General features: G+C 37.3%; 1 protein-coding gene across 8 annotated transcripts in view; it reads right to left on the bottom strand.

Moving 5' to 3' along the window:
• Positions 1-4,226: 4,226 nt before the first annotated feature.
• PTPRK (protein tyrosine phosphatase receptor type K) overlaps positions 4,227-15,434 on the bottom strand; it is a 745,494-nt gene continuing 734,286 nt past the window's right edge. For all 8 annotated transcript variants that reach the window (XM_078155151.1, XM_020987018.2, XM_020987017.2 and 5 more), the window contains 2 exons: positions 15,170-15,305; positions 4,227-5,692 (listed from right to left, as the gene is read on the bottom strand). In XM_078155151.1, coding sequence (XP_078011277.1) covers positions 5,639-5,692; positions 15,170-15,305 — 190 coding nt within the window. In that variant the 3' untranslated portion in view covers positions 4,227-5,638. The remainder of the gene's footprint in view (positions 5,693-15,169; positions 15,306-15,434) is intronic.

Raw genomic sequence — 15,434 nt, 5'->3', positions numbered from 1 at the left:
GAAGATCCTTGAAAAGGGGGAGCAACATGGTCAAACTTGTGCTTTAGGAATATTTTGGCCCCTAAGTGAAGAATAGATTGAAATGGAAAGAGATCTGAGGTACTATTAGATACTATTAGAATAAGAGCACCTACCTCCCAGATTTATTGTAAGGATCAAATGAAATTTATATGTACATACTTTTTTTCCAAAGATCAAAGCTAAATGCTAGCTAGCTAAATGCTAGCAATTATTTTTAACTCTTCCCTTTCCCTCACTCATACCCAGTTATCAAGCTGTTTTGATTCCACAATGCCCCTCCCATCCTGCCCTTACTTTCTATTCCTATTACTGTCCTGCTAGTCAAAGCCCTTATTACTATCCCTGTTCTATTGACATACTATTTAACAATGCCTGGCACATAGTAGGTATTTAATTAGGATTAGGATTACTATTAGGATACTATTAGAGTAGTCTGGACAAGAGGTGATGAAAGCATGAACTAGCATGGTGGATACAATATGTGAGTGGAGAAAAAGAGGCATATATGAGATGTTCTGGAAGTAGAATGAATAAGACTTGGCAACTAACTAAATACAGGGGATGAAGGGGAAGGAGAGAGCATAGATGAAAGCCATTCCAAGTTTGCAAACCTATCTGACTATATGGAGAACTGTGCCCTCAACAATAGGGAAATTTGCAGGAGAGTTATTATTATTATTTTGGGGGGTTGGAGAAGAGAAAATAATGAGTTCCATTTTATATATCTTGAGTTTGAGATGTCCAGTATGATGATGTGGGACTGTAAGAGAAGCTTAAGCTGCATATATAGATTTTGGAGTCATATGAAGAGATGATAAGTGAACCTGTAAGATCTATGAGATCATTGAGAGAAAACTAGGCAAAGAACAAGACCTTGAGGGATAGCCATGTTTAGTGGGCAGGACATGGCTGGTGACCAGTAAAGCATACTGAGAAGGAAGGGTGAGATGGGTAGGAGAACCAGGAAGGAGTGCAGTCTCACAAAAATCTAGAGAACAGAGCCTAAGCATGAGAAGGAAGTGGTCAACTGTGTTAAATGCTATAGAGAATCATGAAGGATAAAGATAGAACAAGTCATCAGAGTTAGCCATTATGAGACAGTTTATGTGTCCACTGTATGCAGACTACTGTGCTAGGGAGTCGCAAAATTTAGGGAAGCCTCATATCTGGATATGGACAGCTAGGTGGCACAGTGGATAGAGTGCCAGGTCTGGAGTCAGGAAGACTCTTCTTCCTGGGTTCAAATCTGGCCTCAGACATTTACTAGCTTTGTGACCCTAGGCAAGTCACTTAATCCTATTTGCTTCAGTTTCTTCATCTTTAAAATGAGCTCAAGAAGGAAATGGCAAACACTTCAGTATCTCTGCCAAGAAAACTCCAAATGGGGTCATGAAGAGTAGGACATGACTGAAAAACGACTCAACCAAGAATCTGGATAGTGTACAAAACCAGATAACGCTAAGTCCTATACTACATGTAAGTGCATTAAAAAATTATGAAGTGCTATGTGAGATCCAAAGGAGGACAAAGCAATACAGGGATGCCTCATGGAAAAGATAATATTTGAGTTGAGAGTTAAAGATTGAGTAGAAGTTCAATAGGTAAAATTGGAAAGGAAACTTTTTTGACAGAGAATATGATCAAAATAGGCAGGGTGTATCTGTTGGGAGACAGTACAGGGAACGGAGACAAAGATTTAACCCAGTTTAGAATGTGTGGAGGCGAGTGGTAAAAGGAAAGGCTGGAAAGGTAGGGTGGTACCAGATTGTTGAGAAGCTTAAATGCCAGGCAGAGGAGTCTGAACTTAACTTAGTCGGCCCTAGGGAGATAATAAAGAATTTTTTGAAGTGTAACAAAATTAAATTTATACATAAGTTTATTCTGACAACTTTATGAAGTCTAGATTAGAGGATGGGTAGAATGGAGGTGGCAAACTCTCGGGGAGGCTAGTTCAATTCCATAAGCATTAAATACCTACTATGTGCCAGGCATTGTTAAATAGTATGTCAATAGAACAGGGATAGTAATAAGGGCTTTGACTAGCAGGACAGTAATAGGAATAGAAAGTAAGGGCAGGATGGGAGGGGCATTGTGGAATCAAAACAGCTTGATAACTGGGTATGAGTGAGGGAAAGGGAAGAGTTAAAAATAATTGCTAGCATTTAGATGGTGCTTTAATCTTTGAAAAAAAAGTATGTACATATAAATTACATTTGATCCTTACAATAAATCTGGGAGGTAGGTGCTCTTATTATTCCCATTTTACAGATAAGAAAACTAAAGCTAAGAGAGGTTAAGTAACTTGTCAGGGTCACAAAGTTAGCAAGTTTCAGAAGTAAGATTCAAACTCAGATATTCTTTTAAGTTTTATACTTCATCCACTGAGCTACCTAGCTGCCTTAAGTATTGAACACAGAAAGTTGGATTACTGTTGATGGTACTGAGAGAAATAGTGAAGTCAAGGAGAAGAAGACTTAAAGATTATGTTTTATTTGGAACACATTTAATTTGGGATGCCAGTAGTACATTTAAGTGGAGGTCAGATGAACCTCAGAGGTCATCTAATCCAACTCATATATGATTGAGAATCCCCTTTATTTATCCTGTAGATAGGGGGAGATTTAGGTTGGTGCTGTGCCATCGCACCTGGCACAGGATAGCCACTAAATATTGTTGTCTGAATGAATATTGCAAAGGTAAGTAAAGGCTACCTGACATAGAAACATGTAATGTTCCAAAAGATAGATGGTAAAATTTAGAAACATGTGAAGAGATCCTTATAAACAAAAGACTAACCAACTGGCCTGTGGCTTGGTTCTAGTGACCTTCTCAAGATTCATCCTCACTCTGTACTTTTCTTAAGCTTGTTTCAGATTCCAGGATTCTCCTTCTCTAATACCCCTTCCCATGCGGATCAAGAATGAAGCAATCTTTGGTACCCTGATTTCCAGTCTTACTCCAGGTGTGTAGTAGCATGAAGGTAATAAAAAGCATTTTTGTTGCCTTAGAATGTCTACATGAGACTAGATACAACCCAATCACACCTCCATTAAAAACTACTTTTGTTGTTGTTCAGTTGTTTCAGACTCTCTGTGATCCCATTTGGTTTTCTTGTGGCAAAAATACTGTAGTGGTTTGCCATTTCCTTCTCCAGCTAATTTTATAGATGAGGAAACTGAGGCAAACAGGGTTAAGTCACTTACCCAGGGCCACACAGGTAGTAAGTGTCATGAAGTCTAGCTAGTCATAGCTAGCATGAAGCCAAAGTGTCTGAATCCAAATTTGAACTCTGGTCTTCCTGACTACAGGCTTGATGCTCTATGCACTGCACCACCTAGCTGCCCATAAAAAAGTACTTTGCTTTTTATAAAAAAAGACACAGCATACAAGAATAGGTGTGAACTTGAAGGTGACAAGCTACTACCACAACTCTCTTAACCTTGTTTCTTCTTGTCTGGAATGAGGGGCTTAGACTACATAACTTTGAAACTCAGGTTCTGTACTCTTTTGAAAACATTGTGCCCTTTATCCAAGTTACTACATATGGAAAAATATATTTTAATAAAAATTTACTGTCTTTTGTATCTATGTTGCCTAGATTTCCCCTTTTTATCTTTCCTCCTTTAATATAGGACATCTTCAAGTTTGGGTGAAAGGTTACTCCTGGTCTGCCAATGATTCTGGGCTTTTTGTAAATGTCTCTCCTCTCTATGGAAATCATTCTTTCAAGATAAACAGAGAAATACCAATTAGATTGGACTCTGATATCACAAATGTCCTAATGAGCTAAGGTGAAAACGAAGGTTTGAAGAGGCCGATTAGGGAAACTGATTAACAAAGAACAGCAAAAAGTAGAGTTGACTGTATCCTTGTCCTCCATTAGCAAATGAATGTACATGACGTTTTGTACCAACTCTGGTTTGCATTCTGTTTGTATAAACTTGCATAGGTGATGTTATAGGGGCAAATAAATAAAAAGAAAATAACTACTTTTGTGGAAGTCGGACACTTTTGCCACCTATCTTACTTGCTGTATGCAACTGAAAAGATGAGAATCCCCAGTTCTGCAACACTGCTTTTGATTTTAGATATTCTTTCCACAGGTCAGTGGTGAAACAGGGAATTTACTCTTTAGTGAAAATAAACAATATCCAGATGACACATAAGAATCAAGAAGTGGTAAATAATGTGCAATTGGCAGAATGTTATTATAAAAATTTTTTAATTCACTCTTACTTTACATTAAAATTTAGAAGCACCATATCATTTACCGTCAATCTAAAAAGAGGAGACTGGAATGCTCAAGTCAACAACAAACAGCAAGCATATGATGGGAGAGGTTACAGCTGTGTGGAACACATGAACAAGACCACATTTGGAAAGGTCCACTTGGAATCAAGTGACAATGCACAAAACTGGAATCTGGCGTCAATTTATTCAAACTCTGCTTTGTCAAAGCCCAAAGCTTACATGTGTGTAAACATCAAAAGAAACATTGTGTCAACTTTACAATTTGAGAAAACTTGTCTTACCCTGAAAGGATGAATGTTGCCATCTTATTGTCTTGACCTGTGCTTAGCCGGTGGCTCAACAAGACTGGCTGTGTTAAGATTGAAATGGTGCAACTACGTTCAACATTGTGCAAGTCATTAGCAAGGCCATCAGAATGTGTACACGTCTATATAATGATATGACCAATATATGACTAATGTAACTGGAAAACTGTACATTTTTAGCAAAGTGTTTTAATTTGGTCCCATGTTAAAAGACCTGATAGCCAAGTTGGTTTTATTTTTTACATGAAAATTCACGAGCATGTACACAACAAAACCACTACAATAATGTTTTCTGGTCTAGGCATAAAAAGTATGGCTCCTACTAACACTAAAACATACAAAAAATAAACTACAAAAATCGTTTACACTTGATTTCAGAAAAAAAAAGGTTTCTTCAAGAAAAATGGATTTTTTTTTCTTAAGCCATCCACAAAGGAATGCAAGTAACCAATAAATACAGTGTGCTTTCTCCATATAGACATATATACACTTGAGTCTTTGGCTTATGTTTATTTTCTTTAAAAGGAATTTTATGTGATCCAGCCGTCATTGCACATTAAAACAAAATAAGCCAGTTAAATATATTTATATATTTATATAGATCTGCTACACTTGAAACATATAAAGAATGGATTTTTTTACTATCAATTTGCACAACTTTTTTTCTTCTTTTTAAATTTTTTAGCATCTTTTATCAAAAGAAGGAGAAAAAATGCCATATAGGAAATGTTGATTCATGCAACAGGTGAGCCCAGAGAGCATATCATAACAACTGTACAAACACTGAAAAGTCCTTATTTGCCCCCCAATTGGCTTAGTCTGGTTCTTATTAAATATAACTTTGTGGCACTAAATTTTAATATTGTTTACAGGCATAGAAACTGATTGAGTCCTCTTATTAACATACACAACTTCATAAGAAAAATACTTTTGCATTTAAAATGTAAATGTTCCCCTCCCCCCAACACTTAAATCTCTTCACAGGTTCAACAGGTAAATTAGCTGCTGGTTCAACAGCTGAACAGGTTTTAGCTGGGATTCACTTTCCATGTCCAGGCCAACTATGATGATTCAAGGTACTCCAAAGCCACATCATAGCAGAAACGGTACTGTTCCTAAAATATGTCAGGATAAAATAAAGAATTAGAAAAGATACTAAAGAAATTTTTAAAAAGGAATAATGGCAACAAATAACTTTAATTTTCAATTAAAGCCACATTTAAGGTATATTTTAATTACTTTTTTGGTTGCATTTTATAAGTTTAACTTGCAAACTGAAAGCCTTCACCTTCATTTTGTAGTTAATCTAAACAGACTGTAGAAAAACATGGACAAGAATTCTGTAAGCAGAGATTGCACCTTTCATGCCTTCTGCATCGGTGGGAGTAGCTCTACAGTACACTGATAAAACCCATGGTTTCCTTCAAAATCATTTAGACTAGTTGAAATATTCTTGTTGTAATTAGAAAATAATCTAAATGAAACTACTTCTAATTTATTATTTAAAAATACATTCAAGTAAGTAGAAGTTGAGTGAAAAAAATGTTAACTGGTAGAAGATCTTAGGGAAACTAAGGCGAAAGGAAAAATACAAATCATGAAGTAGAAAATTAGTGGGAACATAGAAGTTTCCTTGGGTTTAAGGAAAATAGCTCTTCCTTTGAAAAAAATGTTCAAGAGGTAACCACAGAGCTAAAGAGTAAGATTAATTATTCAAAGGGCAAGATGAAAACTATGGGCTTGGTTTAAAATTAGAAAAACAAAACAAAACAGAATTGATATTTGGAAAGAACTAGCAGAGGAAAAGCTAAAAAAGGAAGCTAGAGCTTGGAGATAAAAAAAACCAGGGATCATGGCATAGGTAGCTTTCAAAGCCATTAGATTTTGATTAAGAATTTTAGATATCACCATTCATGGGTATTGCAAGGCAGACATTTTTTAACTCTATCTTAGAGGATAGGAGAGAACACAAAAAAGATAAAAAAAATAAATTATATTACGTAAATTGAAAGATTTTGCATGAACAAAATTAGTTCCAAAAGGATAAGAAAAGGAACCACAGCTTCAGGAAACAAATATTTTCACCAAACATTTCTTATAAGGCCCTATACTGAAGCTATAACAGAAGTTAACATAAATATAGAAGTCATTCATTAATGGATAAGTGGTCAAATGATATTGACATTTTTCTCTCTCTCTCTCTTTTTTTTTTTTTGGTTAGGCAATGGGGCTAAGTGACTTGCCCAGCATCACACAGCTAGTAAGTATTATGTGTCTGAGGCCATATTTGAACTTAGGTCCTCCTGAGTCCAGGGCCGGTGCTCTATCCACTGCGTCACCTAGCTGCCCCACTATTGACATTTTTCAAAAGAAGAATTGCAAGCTATTAACAACTATGTGAAATATAGTCACCACCAAGTCACCATGATAAGGGCAATACAACCTGAAACAACTCAACAGTAACTAAACAAAGACAGCAAAATATGGAAATTGTTAATGTTAGACATGTTATGGGAAGATGAGCATACAGATACATGGTTGGCAGAGCTCTGAACTGATACAACCATTTTGAAAAACAATTTGGAATTATGCAAAAAAAGAAAAAGGAAAAAAGAAAGTGAGTAAAATGTCCATACTCTTAGACTCAGAGAGTTTCATTGCTAGGTACGTACTCCAAGGAGATCAAAGAAAGAAAAGGCCCATATAAGCTTTTTGAGGTAGCAGATAACTAGAATCAAAATAAGTGCCCATTGAAATGTAATGGAATGTTTCAGCATTATGAAAAGCAATAAATATGAAGAATTCAGAGAAGCACAAAAAGACATAAACTGATATAGAGTGAAGTAACTATAACCAAGAAAACAATATAGATGTTGACTACAAGATGAGCACTAAGAATGATAATTTAAAAAGAAAAGACATTGAAAGTTCTTTAATTATAACGACCAAGCCTGGCTCGGTAAAGAGTTGAAAAATGTTCTCCCTCCCCTCTTTGCAGAAGTGAGGGACTATTGGTGTATGGATTGTACCACAGCTTCTGATCTGGAAAGAGTTTTAGAAGGCCGCCATGTTAGACCACCTCATTTTGCATATGAGGCACCAGGATGTTAAGTGACTTGCCCTGGATCCCATAACTGTAAAGAGCCTCAGGCATCATGCCATACTGCTTCTGATATAAAAACAACTAATGTCAATAAAATTAAGATAAGAATAAAACATAAAAATATACTAAATATGGAAAAGTCTCAAAGGACCATGGATTTCAATTACTAAACTCCAAAGACCACTGTATCTTTTATCCAGGTAGAGACATATACATACGGCTCTTTAAAATCTTTTAGATTTTATATTATTGAACACACAAGATCGTTGAGTAAATAATCTCAGAGTATGCATTTCACTTTGGCCTAATAGTGATGCGTTAAAACTGGACCATTAAAGGAGACAGAAGTTATAAGACCTCTAAGTCTGGGGCCATTATATTAAAAAGGCTTCTAAATTCACCAGAAAAATAAGGAGAGACCTTATTTACTCATTATTTACCAGTAAAAAGATGCTAATATAAAGCCAAATGCTGGCAAAGGATGGTTAATTTACATAAACACATCAATTGTAATTTTGAATTCACAGTCAGACTAAGTATAATGAATAACTATGTACGTTTAAACAAAATGAAAGATATAATTTTTTTTCTTTTTTGCTTAGGCAGTTGCGGTTAAGTGACTTGCCCAGGGTCACACAGCTAGTAAGTGTCAAGTGTCTGAGGCCAGATTGGAACTCAGGTCCTCCTGACTCCAAGGCCAGAGCTCTAACCACTGCACCACCTAGCTGCCTCTAAATTTCTTGTCATACAGGATATCCCAAAAGTCTTGGCGTAGTTTTAAGCTATTCCACTTAATACCTGGCAATGCCTGAAACATCAAATTCTTGTGCTGAAGTTCTAAGGGGGAGGTGAAAAAGAATAGAGGGGGAGGAGAGACAGAGCATGCCAGGAGCCTTAAAAGTGAAAGAATATCAACCCAACTCTTCAGATTTGCTTCAGATAATAGCAACCTCAATATGCTTCATCCATAAGCAGGAAGTGGTGAGCATTTTGTTTTAAAAAAAGGTTTTTTTTTCATTGAGTCGTTTCTTTTTGTTATCTGATCATCTTGATATACATGGGGCAAGCAAGAATGCTGCATTGGTTTTTCTAGTCTGTTTTCTTACTAACAGCTGCTCCTGATCAAGTTATATAAAACATACATGCACCGACCACAGAAATACGTCTTCCAGCAATATGGCAAATTAGAACTGAAATGTGGCACAGAATTTTATATAAGTACATATGTATGCATATGGGCTGACAGATTCAAGAGTGAATATTAGGTGACTGTGTGCAAGACATTATGCTAAGCATTTAAAAAATATACATTTTTTTAAAATGAATGTAGTTAATCAACATTAGAATAAAATGTTTAGCATCCGCCTCATGAAGAAACAGAGCAACGTTCTCTTATTGTGACTACTAGCACACCCAAGCAGTAATATTTAGAATTCTCAAGTCTCAAGAAAAATCTGCTTTTGATGGTGTGACAACATGCAAATTGATGTTCATGCTGTTCAGGAAGTTGCTTAGTAACAGATCTCTTAGAGTCATATACACACTTTATTAATCAGCAAGCATTTATTAAATGCCTACTATATAGGTGTTGGACACTGTGGATACAAAGTAAAAAGTAAGAATCCCAGATCTCAAGGAGTACACGTTCTACTACTGGAATGCAACATATTCACAGAGAAATGAAGACAGAACAGAGACAGAATAAACACGCAGTTTTGGGGGTGAGGAAGCACTAACAAAAGGCAGAATCAAGAAAGGCTTTTTGAGGAGACAGAGAGCATTCCAGGAATGGGGTGATAGTTTGTGAAAAACATGGAGGCAAGGGATGGAATGTCATGTATAGGGAACCATTAAATAGTCCAATTTCAGGGGCAGCTAGGTGACGCAGTGGATAGAGCGCCGGCCCTGAAATCAGGAGGACCTGAGTTCAAATCCAGCCTCAAACCAAACACTTGACACTTAACTAGCTGTGTGATCCTGAGCAAGTCACTTAACCCCAATTGCCTAAAAAAAATAAATAGTCCATTTTGACTAAATTATTGAGTGTGTCAGGGATAGTCTTGTGTATCCAGCCTAGAAATATAGCCCCGAGTCAGATGGGAAGGGCTTTAAAACCCAAACAGAGAAGTGTGTACTGTATTCTAAATGCATGGGATAATGAAAACCTCTTAAGGAAAGGAATGGTATGGTTAGGCCTGAGCGAAAGCTTAAGAAGATCAGTTTGGCAACTGCGTGGAGGATGGGTGAGAGACAGGAGAAACTGAAAGCAGAGAGCGTAATTAGGCTGTTAGAAGAGTTCATGCAAAGGCCTGGACTGGGGTAGATGTGACATGAGTAGAGTAAGGTACACATGTGAGATGTGCTGAGGAGGTAGAACTCACAAGACAAGTGGGGAATATGTGACAGTGTAGGGTTGAGGATGCCTCCAAGTGGTTAACTCAGCTCACTGGAAGGACGGTAGTGACAGGATATGGGCTCTGAACCCCTCCCTCTTTGAACTTTCCCATGAATTCCAGGAGCCCAAGCCCCTGTACTCAGATCCCTGGCAATCACCTGAGGCATTGGTGAATAATCTTTTCAATTCTCTAACCCAGCCTAGCTCTTCCCTCAGGACCAGAGCCATGCTTTAATCCATCTACATCCCTTCAGTTACCTCTCAGTCACCCCAAGTTATTGGCCACAGTAGAAAAAGGTCAGTCTCATCTACCAAATTGCTCAGATTCCTGGTTGTCAGTGCAAATATCACAAAGGATCCAGATTCTTACAATCTGGCCAATAGTGTAGATTCTTAAAATCAATTTACTAGCTGTATAACTCTGGACAAGTCACTTAACCTCTGTTTGTCTCATTTTCCCCAACTGCAATCCTCTCAGGGTTGTTGTGACAATCAAATGAGATAATAATTGTAAGATGCTTAGGAAACTACTCGGCACATAATAGGTGCTATAGAAATGCTAACTACTGTTGTTGTGGTTGTTGTTATTAATGGCGAAATTAGGAGAAGGGCTAGGTTTAGGAGGAAAGATAATGAACTCAGTTCGTGATATCCTGAATTTGAAATGCCAATGGCACATTCAGGTTGAAATGTCAGGCAGGGAGTTGGAAATGCAATTCCAGACCGAGATGAATACTGTATGAATACTGTATATGCAGATTTAGGAATCATTTGCAAATTAATGATGGTTGAATTCATAGAAGCTCATACAAGACTGAGAAGAGTAAAGTATATGTAGATTTGGAATTTGTTTGCAAATTGGTCAGTGTTGAATCCATAGCAGCTCATGAGGTTAAGAAAAGAAAAAAGAATGTAAAGAGAGAAAAGGGCATAGGGCAAGTCCCTAGCCTGTATAAAGAAAGGGATAAGGATGATGATCCTGCAAAGGAAACCCAGAAGGGTCAAGAAGGGTAGGAAGGAACCAAAAGAACGTCATGAATCCCCAGGGAGGCAAAATATACAGGAGGAGCTGGTCAACAACTTAGTAAGACAGCATGGAACAGTCCAAAAGGCTTTGTAGTTAGAGGACTTGGGGGGTTCAAATCCATCCTTTAGCAATTACTATTAGTGTCATCTTGGGCAAATCCTTGGTCCTTAGCTTCTTCATCTACAAAATGAGATTGAGGTCACTTCCAGCTCTAGATATAGGATCCTAGGATGGGGACAAAGAGAAGGCAAAAAAAACAATAAGATCACCAGTGATGTTGGAGAGAAGGTTTTCAGTTCAGCAGAACTGCAAGCCAGACTGTGAGGTGTTGAGAAGTGTGTAGGAAGTTACAAAGTTGAAGCAATGAGCTTCCATAACTTTTTTTAGGAGATTTGTGGAAGGAAAGAAAGTTTAGAAGACAATACTTTGAAGGCATGACAGGTCAAGTGAAGGCTTAAGGATAAGGAAGATTTGGGTTTATTTGCTTGCAGTAGGGAAGGAACCAGTGGATAAAAAGAGGTTGAAATTTAGGCAAAGAAAGGTGAGTGATTTAAAGGGCAAACTGCTAAAGGTGATGGTATAAAAGGCACAAGTAATGGAGTTGGCCTTGATAAGGAGATCTCTCTCTCCAGTAGAGACTAGAGCAAAGGAGAAAATGCAGGATGATGCTGACGTGATCTGAAATGTGGAATAGGAGAGGGCGGCCTTAATTTTTTCCATGAAGTATGTGGCAAGGTGCTCTGTTGAGAGGAGGGGGGATTTATGGTTCAGACCAATAGATTTTCCTGAGAAAAGAAAAGAAGATCTAGAGCAGCTGCTTTGAGGTATAAAACAGAATTGATCAGAGTGAAAGGATGGGCAAGCAGCAGTGAGGGCCCAACTGAGATTAAATAACATAAATTTTCAGATGCTGTCAGTCAGGCTGTGTGATCTTCACTAGCATTCAGTTGCATGTAAGCAGGAGCAGAGAAGCTGTAGGAGTAATACAGGGTTAGGGTTTGTAAAGGGATGAGCAGCTTTATAACAACAGGGCAAGGGATTCAAAGGATGGGGACAGTGTAAAATTGAAGTGGTTGATTAAAAGGTAGAGATACTGAAGGGAGCAAAGTGAGGCTAGAGCAGTGGTGGATGCCCCAGGAAAGCAGGGAAGAATGGAGTGACTGAAGGCTGCATTGAGGATTCAGTATGATAATTGTATATCAATCCATTCTGAATACCTAGGAATTATGATGTTAGGGGAAAAAAAAAATGAGAGTAGGTGGTTAAAATGAATTAACTAACTTTCATGAGACAGGAAACCACTCTGAGTATGAATCAGCATGAATTTTTTTCTCTAATTAAAAAAAAGACATTTCCTTTGGCTACTGGAGTTAGCTATCTGGTGAAATCATTGTCCACCTTTGTGAGAGACAATAAAGGCATTTTAACCAAGAAATGGGCAGAGACTATCTTTTTGCTTTCATTGCCATAGTGATAACAGACACTGTCGCCACCTAACCAGGGTTATTAAGGGCTATTGTCATGGTGCACTGGAAAGAAGGTTGGATTTGGAGTCAGATTTCAAATCCCACCTCTTGTTGATCAGCTGTTATTCAGTTGTGTCCGATTCTTCATGACCCCATTTGTGGTTTTCTTGGTAAAGATACTGGAGTGGTTTGCTATTTCCTTCTCTGGCTGTTTTTACCATGAGGAAACTGAGGCAAACAGGGTAAAGTGTCCAGGGTCACAGAGCTTGCAAATGCCTGAGGCCAGATTTTAACTCAAGAAGATGAGTCTTCCTGACTTCACCGCCAGCACTCTAGCCACCTAACTGCTCTATGCATTACATATATGCTGTTTATGTCTCTGGGAATCAGTTTCTAAATCTCTTAAGTGATGAGGTTGGACTAGATGACCTCTAAGTTCCTACCAGGTCTAAATCTATGATGCTATGGTCCCATGATCCTATAGCTGTGATTATATGCTATGAGCTGGAGGCTGCTGTTGTCCTCATATTATTTTGCTTACATGAACATCTTGGTTATTGAAGCCTGAAGCTTAGCTCTTCTGGAAAGCTAACTGTGTTAAGAAAATCAATTTGCCCATTCATTCAATAGAATGTAGGCTCCTTGAGGTTAGGGAGTTTCAATTTTTTTCTTTGTATATCCAAGACCTAGCACTGTGCTTTTCACATAATAGCTGGATAGTTGGTTCATAAATGAATCCTATCTGGATCACAGGAGAAATAGGATCAAGGTAGGTGAGAAAGCCATGACAACAACCTGTTATAAAGCTAAGGCAGTGGTTTCTGTAACCTTCCCTGCCCTTGCTTAGGAATGGTATTGTTCATGTAGACAACTGCTGTCTTCCAGAAAGTTTCATTGACCTGTTTGTAGATTTAAAGTGATGTTAGTAGGCCTAGACACCAAAGAGAACAAAGGATAACAGACTTAGGGAAAGAGGATAAGGACTCATATGTACAAAATATCTATCGTAGCTTTTTCATAGTGACAAAGAATTAGAAACTAAGGGAGTAACCATAAATTGGGGAATGGCTGAACAATTATAATATATGGTATATGTAATGGAATACTATGACGATTTCAGAGCAACCTAGAAATATTTGTATGAACTGATGCAGAATGAAGTTGTATTGTTATACAACAATTACATCACAAAGACCAACAACTTTGAAAACTTAAACAACACTGATCTGTACAATGACGAACCATGATTCCAGAAGACTGATGAAGAAGCATGCTACCCACCTCTTGACAGAAAGGTCATGGACACAAAACAAAGAATGACATATACAGTTTTGTACATGGACAATATGGGGATTTGTTTTGCTTGACTATGCCTATTTGCCAATTTTTTTTCCTCTAAAGATTTTTTCTTGGGGGTGGGAGGAGGTGAATCAGAGAGAAAATGAAGTTTTGTTAATTGAAAAAACAAATTAAAAGAGCTGAAGTGATGGTACAGAGGAGATCAGTAGCTAAGTATGATCAAGAACTGTCCCTTATGTGCAGTTTCATTTGCAAGCACTTTTAATTCTCTTTCCAACAATATATGATCCATTTAATCTTACAGTACCAATATATACTAAATATTAAAGAAACTGTTCAATATTCTAATTATTAAATCCTAATTTTATTCTTCAAAGTATTAAGCCATTATTACAATCTATCAAGACTGGTTTATGAACCCTCCATTTACTCAGAGGTCAAAATGACACTGTCTTTTTGCCTGATAGAGGGAAAAAGCTGACAGCTGCTAATCAGAAAGGTAGCATCTAATTTACAAATGAATTTTATAATAAGATCAGAGATTCATTAATATATTGAGGATAAATAAAATAGGCTTCTGTCTTCATCGAAAATATTTGCAACATCAAAATATTACTGAAACACAAAAAGGTTTTCTTCAGCTTAATGTTTTGCACCAAACTATAGAACATAATGAGATCAAAGGAAAAAAAAAACACACTCAATAAGCATTCCTTCCTTCTTCCTTCCCTTTCTTTCTTCTCTCTCTCTCTTGCTTTCTTTCTTCCCTCGAACTAAAGAATCAAACAAAAGGATGAAATCTTTTTAAAAAAATAAACATTAAGAGGAAAAACTACTTTGTGATAAATATTAACAATATTCTTATTTCTCTTTAAATTTTACCTATGCCTACGAAAATAGTAAGATTACTGAGAGTGAGACTTGCACTGTCTTGGGTACTGGCTTTTCTGTTAAAACTGAATCCATCTATGACATAAAAGTTATCAGCACATGTTGTGCTAATAAAACAGAATTAAACTCTATAATTCTCTCAGGTACAAGAGAAATGACTCTCTTCATCTCTGGCACATGAATAGAACTTGTAGTAAGTAAGGATTTTATGTGGACATACTGGAGAAAAATAACAATGAACTACTGATTCTCTCTTTGAGGTAAGGAATAGCCCAGAGAGATGCATACTAACCCCACTATCACATTTGGTGTCCCTATTATAATGGTGCAAGAAGTCAAATGAAAAAGGAAGAATAGGACTGATTTCTCAAGTTCCTCTAAGCTATAAGATTCTGTGATTAGACAACTTACTGGAGCTTCCACCATGTTTGGCTTGCTGTTCCGTAAGGTTTTGACAGCATGGAAAACATCAACAACATTCTGTCTCTTCACCATTTCCACAACAATGCCTATGGCACAGAACATTCCACTTCGCCCCCCACCATTCCTGAAGGGAGACAAGAAAGAAAAGACAGAAAAGTGAATGACAGCATTAAAGATCATACTTTTTTTGTGACCACAACTCAAGTCAACTTGTATGTCTATAAAGAGGCAAGCACAATATTGAATCCCTCAG

The sequence above is a fragment of the Phascolarctos cinereus genome, unplaced genomic scaffold (assembly GCF_003287225.1).
Source record: "Phascolarctos cinereus isolate Bilbo 61053 unplaced genomic scaffold, phaCin_HiC Scaffold_5;HRSCAF=322, whole genome shotgun sequence".
NCBI lineage: Eukaryota > Metazoa > Chordata > Mammalia > Diprotodontia > Phascolarctidae > Phascolarctos > Phascolarctos cinereus.
Note: the sequence above shows the minus strand (reverse complement) of the source record. Positions and strands in the feature narration are given on the sequence as shown.